Below are 18019 nucleotides of genomic sequence, written 5' to 3'. Positions count from 1 at the left end.
TTGGATCGTCGAATGAAACTGAGTTGACTTCTAAACAGCTGAATACACACACACACACACACACACACACACACACACACACACACACACACACACACACACGCTCTTTCCCCTCTAGCTCACTGACTCACACAGACCTCCAGACACACGTACACGCATATTTGGGTGCGGGATTTGGTTTCCATAGCAGTGAGTATTGACGTGGGTTTCAAAAAAAAGAAAAGAAAAAGCACACATGCAGCTAACTCTGTGTGTGTGTGTGTGTGTGAGAGAGAGTGTGTGAGAGTGTGAGATAAAGCTGTAAGCAGCATGCACTGAGCAAGCTTAACCAAAAAACACATCACACACAGACATCATATTCTATTGTCAATGTGCTGGAGTGTGTGTGTGTGTGTGTGTGTGTGTGTGTGTGTGTGTGGTATCATTCCAGACCCAGCAGCTCCATTCACTCTCTAATCACGTTTCTCCCCAAAAAAAACAACTGGCTCGCTATAACGTTCTAGTTTTTTTTTTTTTCTCGCGTTTAGGCACAGGCAATGTGGCTATGACTCAAGTCTCTACCAGGCATTCCGCTGCATTATGCACAGGCTCCGAACAGCATGCTGAGGCAACAATCATATCAATCATTCTATCAGCTAACAGAATAAGACAAGAGATTTCATTAGTTCTACTATTACTCAAACGGACAGGGCCGGAGAGTAAAAAGAAATGGAGAAAAAAAAAAAAAAAACTGGCTTTCCCATACTATTGCCTTTAGGGGACGTATTGCCGACTTACTTTGAGCAGAGGTTACGAAAACATCGTTAGCAGCTAGCTGATTGCTTTTCATTTCTAATCTTTGGGGAAGGGGTTATGAGTAGGGATGCATCGATACCTGCACTGGTATTGGTCCCATACCGCACCCATTTACTTGTATTTGTAATAAATGTCCTGCCGATGCCAGGTGACAGTATGCAGCGTAAACCAAGCGTATGTAATGACAGACGGGACGAATTAACAGCGATACGGCCGCATTTCACAATTAATGCGAACAGACTGCATACAGAAAATATCAAGAGGAGGAACTACAGCATCTTCCTACAATATAAGTAAAATATCTTAAACATAAAACTCAGCACAAGCAGTTCACTGCTAGCAGCAAACACTGGCTAGGCGAGAAAAACCGTCTACAGATAACGCAAGGTACGTGAAACGGTTCTTTGAATAACAGCATGTTGTTCTTACATGAGATCAGCCACTATCAGTCGTCAACAACGAAGAATTTTGACGCAGTGAAGACAAAAACGTACTTTATTTAGTGCAGAAGCGCAAACAAAACGCGCTGACTATAGTAGCTAAGCTAATTCACTAGAGTTAAAATCAACTAGCTAATGTGATAAAGAACGAGTCGAATGGTGTGAGTGAGTGAACACGTTTTTTATGGCCACGAATTATACCGGGGAAGCATAAACAGCGCCGAAGAAAATGTTCCTCAACGCCTCTGATGGATTAATACTAAATCGGTTACTCATTTCGGTTTTGGAGTCGGTATTAAAGTAATGGTATCGATGCATCCCTAACTCCGTATGGAGGGTATTTCCATCTGACTAATCCACTTCCCAGGAAACCTTTAATACTCAGATGCAGGAGATCTGCGTTTTATTTGTCGTCCGCTCACTCCGACATCGCTTATCAGTTATTCACAACTCGTCCATTCTGAAACTTTGGGAATTCCTCCACCATTTTGTGCTTGTAGAAGAGGAGCAGGAGGAGGAGGGGAAGAGTGTGTCGCAGTCATCGTCCTGCTCTCCCGTGTTTCCGTTACACGTAGTCCTGCAGGCTGTATCCCGTCTTATTATCCAGAGGCGAGAGAGTGCAGTACTGGTGCTGGAGCTGGTCTAAGTGCTGCTGCTGGAGGAGCTGCTGTTGCTGCTGCTGGAGTAAGAGTTTATCCGGAGGCAGCAGGACGAGATCCTGAGGGCCGTGGCGCTTGCCCGAGCACGACAGGCAGAAGATGAAGCCGCCGCCGAGAAGCAAACCGGACGAGACGAACGCGACGTAGACCGCGCCGCCCGGTTCAAACTTGTTGCTCTCGGGTACACTGGCGTCCAGAAAGCTGGCGATGACCTCGTTGGTGTACCACGACGCAGGCACCAGGCACAAGAACCCAGAGGCTACAAAGCAGACTCCGGCCGCTAGTGCAGCGTGACGTTTTGCTCTCCTACCGCCGCCCCAGTGCGTGCACTTGAGCCCGAGCGACGCCAGGCAGAGTCCGAGCGCAGCCAGGACGCAGGACAGCACCATGGTGGTGCGCGCCGTCTGCAGGTACGCAGGCAGCGCCAATACGGAGTACTTGAGCGTGCAGCTGAACATTCCCGTGCTGTACCAGGTGCAGTCCATCCACAGGCCCTGCATCTGCGAGATGACGGTGATGATGCTCGAGCCCACGTCTGCGCTCACCTTCCAGTTGGGCAGCAGCGTGGCCACCGTGGCGCCCAGAATGCCCAGCAGTGCCAGCACAAAGCCGAAGATCTGCGTGCCCGTGGACGCCATCTTGACCTATCCGTCTGCCTGGACACCATTCACACGGGCGCTCGTCTAGGCGTCCTGTCCTCTTCAGCACCAGAGCCTTCCTGAGGAAATAGAGAGAGAACTGAGTGAGTGATAGTGCGAATCCACCTCCTCCTCATCCTCCTCATCCTCCTCATCCACTTCCCTTCCCGCACTTTTCCTTCACCAGGAACAAAGGATGACAAACGACAGAGTCTTGCTCATTACAGGAAAGGGACACCCTGATCATCTTTTGGTGCCTCTTTTTTCTGCCCGTCTTCCGTGTGGGAAGGAGGAGGAAGAGGAGAAATGCTGTTTGTATAAATATGCAGTGTACCTAACCAGAGACGAGATTAAAGCAAGCTACCTGACATGCGTGTGCCATGCATACACACCAGGTTATCAAATAAAGTAACTGTACAGCTCACATGTGCAGTCTGACATTAAAAAGCCTTAAAGGCTGAAACTCGGTCATGCTACGTGTCTGTGGATTTTAAAATGAAAAAATGAAGGACGTAGCTGAGTTGAGAGATTTTGTTTATAAGAAAACAGCATGAAGCTTTAAATTCATCCTTACCTCGGGCTGGTGCAGAGCTACACACACACGCACGCACGAACACACACTCGCGTGCACACACACACACCGCAAACACAATGAAAACACGCGGTATGAGCAATGCTGCGGGTTTAAAGCGCGCGGATACAGCGTCCATATTCTCCTCAGCAGCAGGAGAGGACATCCCCGCTCCCTCTCTCTCTCTTTCTCCCGCTCTCTCTCTCTCTCTCTCCCTCCCTCGCTCTCTCTCTCTCCCTCCCTCGCGCTCTCTCTCTGTCTCTCTCTCCCTTGCTCTCTCCCTCTCACTCGCTCTGCCTCTCTCTCCCTCTCTTGCTCTCTCTCCCTCTATCTCTCTCTCTCTCGCTCTCTCCCCCCCCCTCGCTCTCATACACACCTCCTGCGTGCTGTTTTCCTCCTCAGATCTGCGTCACGGCCGCCGCGAGCGCAGACTAAACGGACTCTCCGCTATTTAACCGCTTTTTACCTCAGGCTCATATTCAAAGTGTTAGCACAGCGTTGCCATGTTTCCTGAATTTCTCCCTGGACAAACATGTGCTTCATACTTGTAGAAAAAGACTAACCTACTCTAATTATTATGTTTAATTAATTTTTAATAGTTTATAATGAATTTGGATGGATTTAAAAACCATCACTTAGTGTAAAAGCGAATCCAATCTGGCAACCCTGCTGTAGACAATTGTTCCCAACACAGAGAACTAACATTGTACTTTAAAAACCAATTTAAAGTTTTCTTTCTGTCTACAAACATGTTTTTTGCTCTTAGTTTTAATCGTATGCAATTTTTGGGGGGGATTTATGTACAGTGATGCCTCCATAAAGCACCTTTTTATTGAAAAGCAGCTAGCATATCTAGCCCTTAGGCTTATTAGTAAAAAATAAAACATAACCAGGAAAAAATACATAAGCCATAAAAATGTGGGGGTTTTTTTGTTTGTTTTTTAGTGTATATATTAAGTGTAATTAGTACTACATGTGGGGAGAAATGTGTTTTTTTTTTTTTTTTTTTTTGAAGTAAATTTTTAAAATTTGGTGATAACCAATAATATTTTATCTCAGATATACTTCAGTTTGAGCCCGTTGCATCATGGGAATTTTATTAGCTATACCTGGCATGTATTAGCCTAAATAAAATACAGAAACTTAAATATATAAATCATAAAATCAAACATGATTAGCATATTTAGTACGTGTTTTATGCTACAGCGCTTCCGAAATTACTAAATTTTCAGTAGGACTTGTTAATCTATTAATTAAGGTTAATCTACTTGGCACAGTTAGATATTGTTCATTATGCATGAAATCATTATAAATAAATATAACATGGACGGTCCTTGACCCTTCATCTGGCCAGATGTTTGAGTTGCTCAGTGTGTCTAAGGACTTGTCCCCTTTTTCTCTAATATTCAAGGTGAACTCGATTTGGTTTAATCTGAGCCACACACACCGTATACATGAATATCTTCCATAAAGCAGGGACCTGGACTCCGAGCAGCTGCCCCCTCCATCTCCCTTCTGCAGAGGAGACGAGAGGAGATGGAGGCGGTTATACGACCTTGATTCATGAATGACAAAGAGGACAGAGAGAGAGAGAAAGAGAGGAACTCAGGGCTGATTTTATAAAGACAGCATGTCCAGTGTAATGCAGTTAGCTTTAACTTCAGTACTTGACTCAGGTCTGTTTGAAGCGTGTGTGTGTCATTTGGTCCAGTCGGTTCAGCCTTCAGCACCTGAATCAATACTTGTAGTAAACCAAACGCGAACCCTAGCAACAGCTCACGCTTGTGCCTTCTGTTCTGCTGACCTTCAGTTAACACATTGTCAGGCTTCAGTGGCACGAACAATGTCTGGCTTTTTGGCTGACATTTTCCTTCTTCACTAAGGAACACGTAAGGCAGGCGTTCTCAACCTTTTTTGGCCATTTTAAGGGCCTGTAATTCCCCCTTCCCCAAACCACCGCCTTTATAATAGCAATAAATAGCAATTATAGGGCTACTGTTTGGGAAATTCAGAGTAAATAAGTGCACAGTCGACGCAGAGAATGACTGGTTCTTATTTAAAGACTAAAATTTATCCTAACAAATCAATGTAAACACACAGACATCACTCATCACATTTAATTTTTATTCATCAAAGGGGGAAAGATCATTATATTTACACACTTAACGTCAGCACTACTGTGATCTGGAGTAAAATGGGCTTGAATGAAGTCTAATGAAAGTTTAATAATAATTTCACAGCAATAATTTCACTTGATTTATGATCCCATAAATCAAATTTATTTGCATGGAGCTACAGTATAAATAGCAGTTGGTTAAAAAAATCTCCTGCCACTCCACAGTTGAGAAGCTGTGACCTAAGGGCTGATGCTGAGAATGTGGGAAAAATAATCCTAAATAAATAAATAAATAAATAAATAAATAAATAGGAATGAAGGAAACTGTTAACATGCACCAGGGGAGTGTGAAGGCACGGGGCGTTATGAAAAGCACGCTGCTCTGATGTTATCACCTCTTCTGAGGTTTCACTGGACATCATCATCCTTTCTCTCCATTTCATCTGGGAATTTTATGTCCAGTTTGTATTCGCTTTATTTTCAGGACATGATTGCTTTTTTTTTCTCGCTCGCATCAAAGCCTTTCATATTTGACAGATTGAGCTGAATGTGCAATTTACCCAAGGTCGCCCTCGAAACGACCTTGTTAGCGTCCACACCAAACGAGCGTTCTTGTTAATATAAATGCAAATTCTGTTCTGACGCAGATGCGTCTCCATTTGTTGCCTGTTTTATTGCGCAATCACGTATTTCAAATATTGCATTCACATTACATTTATATCTAACATTTCATTTGCTTTCCCATTTTTTTTTTACGTTTCTCTTCGAGCTGTGTCTCAGCTGAGATCTGCGGCCATCAGGCAACACTTCTGCTTCTTCTCCATGCCTTGAGGTGTTCCTTGAACACAGAGAGTACTTTTATTTAATTTTTTTCTGCAGCACAGCAGCTGGAGCTGCAGCACATCCCTCCTTTCTCCTTCCACTCCAGCTAAAGTACTTGTGCGTGTCTTTTGGACGCGGCATCATGATTTATGCAGGACTATTTTCTCACTCCCGTCAGTTCCTGTATTCCCCAGCTGGATATCGAATCATTCGTCGGCTGTTATGTTCAGGAGTGATGGTTTATTTTAGTCTTGAGGGATTTCCACCTCACTTTGGTCATTCCCAATAACAAAAATGACAAATTACCCTTCACACTCCCTTTTGGCTGGAGGCGAAAATGGGTGCGGGGACTTTGAGAATTATGTGGACGAACACAGACATCGAATTTTCCCTCGCTTATTCAAAGGACACTAAAAAGAGAGAGTGTGGATTTGTGTAATCCTGGCTTAGAATCACATTGTGTCCTGCTTTATTGATAGTTGCTCCCAAAATTGTGAACTTGTATATTTTTACACATACATTTGGAATTGTAATTTGTTTCACTTATTAAGCTTCAGAATTTGGGCCTCAATTCTTCTGTTAGATACGAAAAAATTCCTTTGTACAATGTTTGCAGCAGCATTTACACAAGAAATGTTCAGGAAACACATCTGTATCCGACATTCGCTCCTGAGTTAGTGTAAATGTATGCATAAGGAGACTTATTAATGTCAACCCCGACTGATCGGCTTCAAATGGCATAATCAGCGATGAGTTCCTGCGATTTTTAAATTACTTACTTATTTCAGATGCACACCAATTTAATGAACATTTTGTGTAACAGTTTTATAGTAATGAAGAAAGAACGCAATTGAAAATAAATCCATGAATTAAGACCTGTAAAACTAGCTGTTTAATTAGGACAAAAGTAATGGCACCCTGTTAAAGGAAGAAGAGTTAGTGTGTGTCTAGGGTCTATCCAACACGCTGCAGTGGCTGAGCTGCATTACTGGAAGATTTAGCACACTTGACACTTAGGAGGCGCTTTTTCACTGTTTAGTCATCATTTTGTTGTTTTCAGCCCTCTGTGATCTTTGCCTTTTATGGAATTTTGTGGGTGTGGCTAAATGTAAATCAGCTGTGCTGTGAACGCACTTGGTCATTTACAGATGATGGGCATTTATGAACATATGCATGTGATTGCGAAGGAAAAATCAGCCAAACTATTGTCATTTTTGCTTCTTGTGCTTCGACTGCATGTCATGAAGTGTTTTATTCCTCTTATACCACCGCAGTTTGCCAAATGTAAAATTTTTATTCATAAAAAAACAAGAATCATACTTTTTAACCGTCGTGCAAAAAGATTACTTCCCATTGTCACTTACGTTACAGCAGCTATAAAAAGTTGTTCCCTCACCAACCTCTTTTTTTTTTCTCTCTTTTTTAAAGAATAAGACAAAAAGACAAAAAAATGCAGCTTGTCACCTTACTAAAAAACCGCAAAGCGTAAACTCCTCTGTTCTGAAAATGTCGGGACACTTCGTTACGGCTTTACCTGTGACCGTTACCAAGCGCTGACACTGGAGACTCCTTCCATAAATGTTAAACATCTCCTTAGAGAAAAGATCAACATACCCTCGATTACACACGTTTTTCTTTCTTAGATAACGCTGTTTAATCCATTTATTATGTTATAGAAAATGAATCAACACATTCTGAGCAATCCGAACCCAGAATTCAACAGCGCTGTGGTATTAGATGAATTAATTCTGTGTTTTGTGATGGTTTGCAGATCAGTCCACGTTTATCATTTTGGATCTTTACACCACAAAAAGCCAAAAAACATATTATAATGAAGTGAAGGAAACAAAGTGGCTGCTCGTAAACAAGTTCAGTAGTTTTAGAATCTAAAGGTTTTTATAACCTGAGATGTAAACGTAGAGTCTTATTTATAATTAGTCCATTTGGAGAAGTTGGAAGTGATTAGAGCTTGCTTGTTTTTCCCTTTCTTTTAAATGCACAGATGAAACGAAACCCTATAATTCGTGCTCCAGCGTGCATATTAGCTGAAACAAAAGGACAACGAGCGAGTCTTGGGAGAGAGAAAGCATTAGAGAGAGCAAAGGTCTCTCTCTCTATTAATGAGTCGTTCTCGGAGTTACGGATCACTTAAATGCAGAATATCTTAAAGGCGATGATGGTGGCACGGAATTGATTTAAGGTTTTTCATGTGCTGAGGTTATCTGGAGTGGATTAATGGCGAGAGCAGGATATATTACTACAGAGCGAGCGAGTGAGGCCGTGTAGCTGCTGTGGCATAAATCACACTCCAAAGTGACTGGGACAGTTCAGATGGCAGAAATGCTGCTGCATGTATAGGCGCAATATCGACACCAACCCCCCCCAACACACACACACACACACACACACACACACACACACACACACACACCGCCTGCAGAATATATATGGTGTAATTACTACAGGAGAGAGACTCTATAGGAGATCTGCCTTTACTGCTCCGGTTAGTGCAGAAAAAGGCATTTTAAATTAGCATTGATTTCATTGATGCATCATTTTCTAATTAAAGAGACAATGCCGGTGGTGTGTGTTGCTTTGCGTCTCATCCTTAAGTTGTAAGGAGAAGTGCAGAGCTGATGGAGGGCTTTCTGCATCACTGCAGCACGCAAAAGTTAACAACGAGCCGGTGCAGAGCCGAGCAGCCTCCGAGCAGCTCAGACGAATGAATCGACAGCAAATCAATTACGGCTGTGTTGTTTTCTTTCTTCCACAGATTAATGAAGTTTTTCCAAATTCTCATCATGCCAACACTAAATTAAACGGGGAGGCAGAAATGAAAACGAAACGCCTCGCCTGTTCAGCGGTACGCAACACGCTGAGAGTAGCGGGAAAGACTCTGCAGACGTACCTGTTTGAGATGTAGTTGATGACGGTCGTCTTGACGTTACCATGTCAGTATCCGTTTTTCCTGAGTCCTGAGATTATCCCTCAATCTATCCACCAGGAAGAAACGATAAAACAGCCCATATGGTGCTCTTCATTCACGAGCAAGAAGATCCAGAAATTTACACTCCTCCGCTCAAGCGCTCGTTGTGGCTTGTTGTGCACTGTTCCTTTTTTTATTGCTCACAATGAAAGGAAGAGCCGTGCCTCGGAGAGGAGGAAAAAACGAGACGGTGAGGGAGGGAGATCTGAGGAGGAGAGCGGCATCGCTCTGCTCTGCTCAGGCGCGATTACTTCAACAGTTTGTCATATCAGCTTAACGCTGACTGGAGGATTGTCGAGAGAGAGAGAGAGAGAGAGAGAGAGAGAGAGAGAGAGAGAGAGAGAGAGAGAGAGAAAGAAATGAGTCAAGGCCAAATGTTGGTTCACCCCCTCACCAGTCCCAGCATCAAATCAATCGGAAACATTCATGCTCCTGGTCTGCTGGAGGTAAAAACAGCGGCGCGTTTCTCATTCGTATGTTTTGATGTGGCAGGTTTTGACGAGACTCTTAGCAGTCATTCTTTTGTTTTCACGGCCCTTTCAAACAGGTGTTACTGTGGCAACTGCTGCGTCATTGCCTTCCTTTTCTACCACTCATCCTATCCTCCAGCTATCCGTCCATCTCCCTCCCTCCATCCATCCCTCCCTCCCTGTGTGTGTACGTGGGAGTCATGCTTCACTGTGACTGTTCTCCACATTCATGTGTGTTTTTGTGTGTGTGTGTGTGTGTGTGTGTGTAGGTGGACGTGGGGGTGGTACACTTCACTCCTCTGGTTCAGCCACACATCCAGCAGCCCTTTAAGCTTGTGGAGAAAGTGGTCAGGAACGTCTTTCAGTTCCGCAGGAAGCACTGCCACAAAGGACTCGAGTAAGTGCCTCTGTACCTTCTCTCCTCTCCTCCTCTCTCCTCTTCTCTCCTCCTCTCCTCCTCCACTTCCTGCATTTTTATAATTTTATTTAATAACCATCGCTCGAGGCTCATGAGTAACACCTTCCTGTTCACTTTTAAAACTTACTCAGCAAGTAGGCCTCGTTTAATAAAGGAACCTTCACAATGAGAGCAGCAATTACGAGTCATTGAGACGTCAGTGATTATGAGGAATGAACTTGTGCGACTGCAAAAGCTGCACTGTAATAAGAGGCGAAAATCTGCAGGCATCTCATGGTTCAGGTGCCAATATTTATGCTTATTTAGGATGCTTTTTTAAAATTATTTTTATAGCCTGTATTGCTTTTAAAACCTTATTTTTTATTTATTTCAAAACACAATGGTTAATGTATTTTCCTAGCGTTTACTTTCCGTGGGGGCTGAATAAATAATCATGAATCAACAAATCAATAAGTAAGTAAATAAATAAATAAGCAAACAAACATGTATTATGCATAACCCTATGTAAAAATCTAATCGTAAATTTTTTGTACATTTAATGCAAAATCTTTCAAGATATTGCTTGGTGTGATTTATGATTTGGTTAGTTTCTTTTCTATCCCTAAATAGTGCAAAAATTTTGGCCTCCGTATATATATTTGTGTGTATATATGTATCTTTAATTGGGGGAGAGATAAAATATAGATCTTTTATTATATAAAAGCGTAACAGCAATCCAAGCCGAGGCAAAACCAACAGGAGATATATTTTTTTAAAGCAGTCTTGCAGTTTTTTTCTGAAGGCAGCGTGAGATGTCAGATCACAGATCCATGAAAAGAACAAGCAGAAGTTCTAACGACGAGTTTCTCTTGTTAGAGCAGAGAACACAACTGCACTGAAGTCCTTTCATTAATCAGTTTCTGTGTGTCAGTACAGCGGATTTAATCACTGCTAGAAATGTTGGCACCCCACATTAGAAACCTGTTGGAAGGAAATTCTGACAAAACGACATTTTCAGTCATGATGGGACATGACGATTATTTTATATATTCCTTATACAGATATTGTCATCTAGCGATTATGGAGGCTGTGTGCGATGGGCTCGAGCGGATGTAAAGATGTTACAGTGTGGGGTTATAAAGGCAGCGTGTGGGTTACAACTTACTAGAGAATTTTTATTTGATGCTGAGAACGAGAGATGCAAACTTTTGAACATTATACCACAGTGCTGTTGAATACTGGATTGTGATTGGTCAGAAAGTGTTGATGAATTTTCTAGAACAGCAGCTGACAGTAGTGCAGATCACAGGTTTATATTAACGCACTCGTTCTAACACGTTATCGTTAGTGTTGGCAAATTAGACTCTGTGGTATAAGAGGAATAAACCACTTATCGCAGCACCTCGTTGTTGATTATTTTCCTCCAGCAGCACCACACACAGTATTTTACTCATCGCTTCATGTCAGTGTGATGTGTCCCTACTCCTCTCGTACAGGATGTTGTTTCCCGAGGCTCAGAGACTCAGGATGACGGAGGAGCTTCTGCGGAGCGCCGACGTGGACCCGACTCTCCGTCCCCCCGACATCTCCATCAGCCAGTTCAGAGCTTTAGCGGACGCCTACAGCAGGCTGTGCAGAGAAGACCACACGCTGTTCAGCTACGACTTCAGAGAAGAGCTGAGGCAGAAGCGTCAGAGCCACAGACAGGTGAAGAGACAGAGACGCTAATGGCTGCCGTTCACACCGGGACATTTGCACTGCGGCTCAGGCATGAATTTTTTACACCTTTCTATTCCAGCTGCAGTGTTGAGTGTAGAAGAAACAATGGCTTGGAGGTAAGATGGTGTAGTTTTATTTTATATAGATGTGAAGGATATCTGCGGTATTTAATGTACTCCTGAAAAACAAAAAGACTGTAGTTCATATATTTTAAGAAAACGCTGGAAATGAAAGATAAAATGCGATTGTAATCCTCAGTGCAATCACACGAGGCCCTTTATGAGCAGATTCAGACCTGAAAATAATCATTTTTGTAGTTATTCAGGCCATTTCTCTTTCTCAGAGCTGTTGAGAAGAGAGTTTAGACTTTGACTCTGAATTGCTGTCATATAGCAAAGTGACAGCAGCGCCGTAATCGCTTCAGCGCACAGAGCGCATCCGTAACGTCGAGCAGTTCAGAGGAAAATGTTTCTCTAGTGACTTTGGAGAGAAAGTTTCAAGACTTCTGAGGTTATTGCACAGCAGAAATAGGAAGTAAATAAATAAATAAGTTTGATGGCAGATTTTCGCTGTTACAGAAGCGTAATGCGTATGAAATTTGGGTATAATATTAGAAATATTTTTTTTCGTACCACTAATAATATGCTAACAATATTTAAAGGAAAAAAAAAAAAAACAACAAAAAGTTTTTCTCAAAATCTGTTGCCAGAGAAACATTTTCCTTTGAGAAGCTGCTTGACTTTGGTCTCTCATGTCTATACGTGGCCTATATAATGGTTTAGAAACATTTACAGCATTATGATAACACATCATAAAAGTGCTGCTCAATCCCTCGTTATAGTCACCCAGAAACTGACGAAACGCAGAAACTTTACTTTCTCTCGATATGTTTAACCAGAGTTTTGTTTCGTTTCCACAAACCGGTCTGTTCCTGATTCTGAAAAGGTCGTCTGTCATCCATGCTTGCTAATTCATCCGCTAATTCATCCGCTAATTAGTCCAGGTCCTCGCTGATGTGTGTGGTGCAGCAGGAGGTGGGATTCAGAACGAGTAGCTCGCTGTAGGTACACCATCGAGAGAGACTTTAAGTAGAAACACACACCAAACTTTTTTTTTTCAGTAAGGTTTTGGGTTTATTTTCTTCTTCTGGTTGTCGAAGCTGCTTGTCTGCACACGCTACAAATTTCTCACCTCTTCCTGATTTCATCTTTCAGATTTAAATATTGCTGTTAAACCTCTGCATGAGAAGACAAGTATATAAATATCTCTAATCGTCCATTTCTTCTTATGTAGTTTGGCAGTCTGAAAGTGATTAATGTATAACCCGAAAATGGCGACTTGAAAGCATCTTTTCCAGCCGTTTAACTCGCTGACTAATTGAATGGTGTGATGTACTGAAAATCAGGACATTATCTAGCTAATAAATCTGTATTATGTGCGTCCACGCTGATTCAGCCAGTAATTCCGCCCGTGCGTTTTGTGCTTTTTTTTCCAGCGCGACTCCATCAGGCTCGGACACACTTCCATTTGTCTTGATCTCCGTGACCGCATGCATCCGTCTTATTTATTTCATTTCAGGAACACAGTCGATAGGACGAATACCAAAAGACATTTTTATTCATAGTTCGTTTAAAAACCTCTTCGCAGCACTACTGTACAAATCAGCGACACAGTTTATTACATACACTTTTTTAAATTGTTAAAATGCCAAACTGATAAACCGTAATACAAATTAAATTACAGGTATTCATAAAAAATACTATACATATTTGGTGTTTAAAAAAAGATAGTTTTTTTTACGTTACCCGCCGTAGCACGAAGCACATTCAGCGCTGATTGTGGTGGACTGCTCGACTGTTCTGTACATCACACACCTTACGCCTTACTAACTAAGACGAGTTCCGTAACGATCCACGTGTTTGAGTCACACAACTCGTGCAAACGTTTTACTTCAAGAAAAAAAAAAAAATCAAGTCTTAACCTGTGGTTTGGCTTCCTGTTCAAAAGGAATATAAAGTTTTCAATAAATAATAAAGCTTAAAAACGTTAAAGACCCTAGGCATGTACAAATAAAAATAAAAGCACAGCTAAACAAGGCACAAAATAAACAGATGCAACATCTGGATCGTTGTTTCCTGAAGGTAAGCACAGGTTCGGCGATACGACTCACGTGTTCCTCTGGCTATTAAAGGTGCAGTTAGTGATTTTTGGTGAAGTGTATCCTCTCGTTTGGGAAAACAAAAACATGATGTGGACCTCCCAGACGAGTAAGCGTCTCTTCTTGCCTGTCAATCATATTTCTTGTTTGTTCAGAAATGATTGCGGGGGTGTGGCTTCGCGAGGGGCCACTGAAGTTACAACTTTACAGTTCGTCCAAAATCGCTGACTAAATCTTTAAATTACCTTTAAATAACCATTAAACTAGCTGTTAATTCACTGACCTGAACGTTAAAGTAAATTCGAGCGTACGGATTCATCGCTATGACGTCGTAGCTGTGGTGCTGCTCTTGGTGGCGTTTTCATAGAAGCAGTCCTCGTTAGTGACGGAGGTGAGGCTGTGGACGCTGAAGTCGCGCTCTAGCAGCCTGTTCAGGTCACCGCTGACCGCCGCGGACTCCGATTGGCTGTCCAGAGAGCGGCTGTGCTGCCTCAGACTCAGCAGCGCTGCCTGGCTGCGTCTCGGCTCGCTTCTCGCTGACCGCCGCCTCACGGCGCCGAAGTGAGCCCGTTTCAGCTGAGGCTGCGTCTCGGGAGAGTTCACTTCGCGACCTTCGGGTTCCACGCGGGCCTCGTCGCTCAGGCGCAGCTCGTGGAACCGAGTCCCGATCGATTCGGGGGTGGAGTCACGGCGAGCCAAGCGCTCACTGAACCCGTCGTCGTCGCTGAGAATGTCCGACTCCTTCATGCTGCCGCGTCTAAGGGTGGAGTTAGTAGGCGGAGCCTCCGATGATGGGGCAGGGGGCGGGTCTCCACTGCTCTCACTTGCTGAATCGGAGTCTAATTGCGTGGGCTTCAGTGAGTCTCTTTTGGTAAAAGAGTCGATGCTGATGGGTTTCTGGCACAACCACGACGCTCGAGAGGAACCTGAAACACACACACACACACACACACACACACACACACACACACACACACACACACACACAGATGAGTGAGAGAACAACCCTGTGGTCCTGCATCTCTGCCATCAGTGTGTGTTTTCTGCACTTCCTATGCGCTGAGCACTAAATTCGTAGTTACCCGACAGAGAAGAGGAAATTAAAATCTACTGCTTACCTTCACAAAAATGAACATTTTCAGTTTGTGTGTGTTTGAACATGCTACTTGTTCTGAATCCCACCACCTGCTGCACTACACACATCAGCCGAGGCGTAAAGTGATTTTAAGTAAAGTGACTTTAAAACCTTTGCGTAGGAGCAGCTGCATTTAAACAACACATTCATGCTCATCACGGTAGGAACTGTAGTGCACGTATATACCGAGTTTTACGGTAACCGCTGTAAACCACCGTACATGTACACTTCTTTCTTCCTATTCTAGGAAAACGCTTTTATATACGCAAATTAATAAGAATGTGTGCATTTAAACAATTTTTAGTGTCTACACCTAAATTAAAACAGACAATAGGCAGCTGCTTTTTTTCCCCTCCAAACACCTGGTGATTACCGTAAAACCCCATGTACAGTCCCCTCTGAAAATATTGGAAAAGCAAAGTCAATTCTTTTTCTTTTTGCTACACACGAAGGCACTTTGGGTTTGAGACGATAGATCTGAATTTCAGCTTTCATTTCCTGATCTTTACATCTAGACAACTTAGAACATGGCACCTTTGGTGGCAGACCACCACCCCATCTTTAGGTGAGCAAAAGTACTGGAACAGATAGTCTTAAAATAAAGTAAATAACGTAATATTTGGTTGCGTATCTCTCGCTTGCAATAACTGCACCAAACGGTTACATTCTTTGTTTGTGATGCTTTTCCAGGCTTGTAGTGGAGCTTCTTTCATTTGTTGTTAGTTTTGGGGGGTTTCTCCCTTCAGTCTCCTCTTCAGGAGGTGAAATGCTGTTAAGGGTTAAGGTCTGCTGATGGACTTGGCCAGTCTAAAACCTTCCCCTTTTCCCCCTGATGAAGTTCTTTGTTGTGTTGCAGTGTATTTTGGGTCGTTGTCTTGCTGCATGGTGAAGTTGATGCATTTCTCTGTAGACTTCTGAATTCATTCTGCTGCTAGAATCATGAGTTCCATCATCAATAAAGATTAGTGAGTCTGTTCCAGAAGAGCCATGCAAGCCCAAGCCCTGACACTACCTCCACCATGTTTCACAGATGACCTTGTATGTTTTGGGTCATGAGAAGATCCTTTCTTTCTTCACACTTTGGCCTTTCCATCACTTTAGTAGCGGTTCATCTTGGTTTCAGAGCTTTTGTGGTTCATCTCTGTATTTCTTTGTGAATTCATATCAGACCTTCTGACTCTTACTGCTGATGAGTGGTCTGCATCTTGAGGTATGGCCTCTATATTTCTACTCTCGAAGTCTTCTTCGAAAGGTGGATTGTGATACCTTCACCCCTGCCCTGTGGAGGTTGTTGTTGATGTCACTGACTGTTGTTTTGGGGTTTTTCTTCACAGATTTGACAATGTTTCTGTTTTCCCTAGCCGACCTGGTCAACATCTGGTTGTTAGTACACCATGGTTTCTTTCTTTTTAAGGACATTCCACATTGCTGTAATGGCTATGCCTGGAATTCCCTCTTTTCTCAGCTTCAAAATGGCTTGCTCTTATCCCATAGACAGCTCTCTGGTCTTCATGTTGGTTTATTCTTTTTAACAAGCAAATGCAGTCTTCACAGGCTTCCAGGGCTCAAACCAAGAGCTTTAACCAAACCAATTAACTTTTTAAACAATCAATCTAACAGGACACACCTATGCAACAAGAAACACCTGTCAGTCACATGGTCCTGTATTTTTGATCACTTGGAAAATGGGTCGGTTCAAACAAAAGGTGCCATGTTCCAAGTTGTGTAACACGTCTAGATGGAACTGTCAGGAAATGAAAGCTGAAATTCTGATGTCGTCTTGTATTCATCTTTTGATCTCAAACCTAAATGTCTTCGGTGTATAGCAAAAACAAACAAATTGGCCTTGCCGCTCCAATAATTTCAGAAGGGACTACACACACACACACACACACACACACACACACACACACACACACACACACGCTCCAGCTCCCTTTGGGGACTACGCATTCCTCTTTGGGGTTGGCAGGTCTGCGTCTGTGAGCTGTATCATTAGCATATGATGTTGAACATTACTGTACAAGTGTGTGTGTGTGTGTGTGAGACGGGACTGACCGAGTTTAGCTGATGAAGGTAAACTTCCCCTCAGTGGAGTGAAAAGTTCTTTGCAGGTTCTCTCAGCTGGCCGCTCGTTTGCTCGCATCCCTTTGCGCACGTTTTCTCGCAGAACAGCGCGAATCACCTTGACCATGTTCACTTTGCTCTCAGGCGTGCTGAAGGAGACGTTAGCTCGTTAGCATCTCAGCACGTATCAGCTAGAGGTTTATGTTAGAACCGAACGATCCTGTAGCTCACCTGCTGCACAGCTGGAACACCGTCTCGGGTCGGCCCTCCAGTTCCGATTTGGTGTGGATCAGCTCCCACACGCAGTTGCTTTCTGTGTACGGAAAGAAAAAAAAAAAGATGAGCGTGGGTACAGTTTTAATCAGAATCAGCATTTACATATTTAAATATTAATGAATCAGTCATGTTTTACTGAACATAACTGCGAGTTTGTGTTACATATTCAAGGTGAAAACTTCTTGTTTTTGGGTTTGTTGTTCTTGTTGCTGATATTTACCTGATTTTACATTTTGTATTCCACCTGAAAGCTAGCCACTGAACACACAGTAATGCTGAATCCCTAATGGCTTCCTGTTCACTACATGTGCTCACTACATAGGGAATAATGGAACAGAGCCTATGTCTTAATGTCCTGGATGCTCAGTAGAACACAGATTCAGCCATGGAAATACAGCAAGTCCAATAACTGTTTATCAGAAATGATTAACTGTTATCTAATATTTGGCTGTTTTTTTGTTTTTTTTTCCTGAATGAGAAATGTCACAGAATTTTTAAAAATCTGAAAATAAAGTATGCAGTAAATGTCATGACTGTTTTGTCGAGTTTTTTCCAACATCATGTGAAAAAGTAATCGAACATTAGCTCTTAAAGAGTGGAATGTAACTGTTACGTAAGGAATAAAACACTCCATGTTGTGCTGTTAGAGGAAAATAATCAGTGAGGTTATGAAGTTACTGCTATCAGCCTCAAGTCGTCTTCTTTTTCCTACAACAGCACATCGATGAATGTTTTATTCCTCTTCTACCACAGCAATTTACAAACGATTA

General features: G+C 42.7%; 3 protein-coding genes across 12 annotated transcripts in view; 1 reads left to right on the top strand and 2 right to left on the bottom strand.

Moving 5' to 3' along the window:
- tfb1m (transcription factor B1, mitochondrial) overlaps positions 1–13634 on the top strand; it is a 31211-nt gene extending 17577 nt beyond the window's left edge. The window contains exons 7-9 of one of the 2 annotated variants that reach the window (XM_026926114.3): positions 9767–9894; positions 11391–11601; positions 11693–13634. In XM_026926114.3, the coding sequence (XP_026781915.1) occupies positions 9767–9894; positions 11391–11601; positions 11693–11704 (351 nt within the window). In that variant the 3' untranslated portion in view covers positions 11705–13634. Of the gene's footprint in view, positions 1–9766; positions 9895–11390 lie in introns of both variants that reach the window. The other variant, XM_034307888.2, reaches the window with a different exon arrangement.
- LOC113533782 (claudin-20) lies at positions 109–9706 on the bottom strand. Of its 2 annotated transcripts, none has more exons than XM_026926115.3 (2): positions 8950–9706; positions 109–2612 (listed from the first exon to the last, which is right to left on the bottom strand). In XM_026926115.3, exon 2 carries the CDS (start codon positions 2530–2532, stop codon positions 1801–1803), a length of 732 nt encoding a protein of 243 aa, XP_026781916.1. In that variant the 5' UTR covers positions 2533–2612; positions 8950–9706; the 3' UTR covers positions 109–1800. The 2 variants fall into 2 exon arrangements, with proteins under 2 accessions (XP_026781916.1, XP_026781917.1); XM_026926116.3 differs by lacking the exon at positions 8950–9706 and adding an exon at positions 3107–3997.
- The window catches only part of tiam2a (TIAM Rac1 associated GEF 2a), a 93098-nt gene continuing 88291 nt past the window's right edge, over positions 13213–18019 (bottom strand). For all 8 annotated transcript variants that reach the window (XM_034307879.2, XM_034307878.2, XM_034307884.2 and 5 more), the window contains 3 exons: positions 17205–17286; positions 16965–17122; positions 13213–14697 (listed from right to left, as the gene is read on the bottom strand). In XM_034307879.2, coding sequence (XP_034163770.2) covers positions 14093–14697; positions 16965–17122; positions 17205–17286 — 845 coding nt within the window. In that variant the 3' untranslated portion in view covers positions 13213–14092. The remainder of the gene's footprint in view (positions 14698–16964; positions 17123–17204; positions 17287–18019) is intronic.

This window comes from Pangasianodon hypophthalmus, chromosome 10 (assembly GCF_027358585.1).
Source record: "Pangasianodon hypophthalmus isolate fPanHyp1 chromosome 10, fPanHyp1.pri, whole genome shotgun sequence".
Lineage (NCBI taxonomy): Eukaryota > Metazoa > Chordata > Actinopteri > Siluriformes > Pangasiidae > Pangasianodon > Pangasianodon hypophthalmus.
This window is presented reverse-complemented; position numbering and strand designations above follow the sequence as displayed.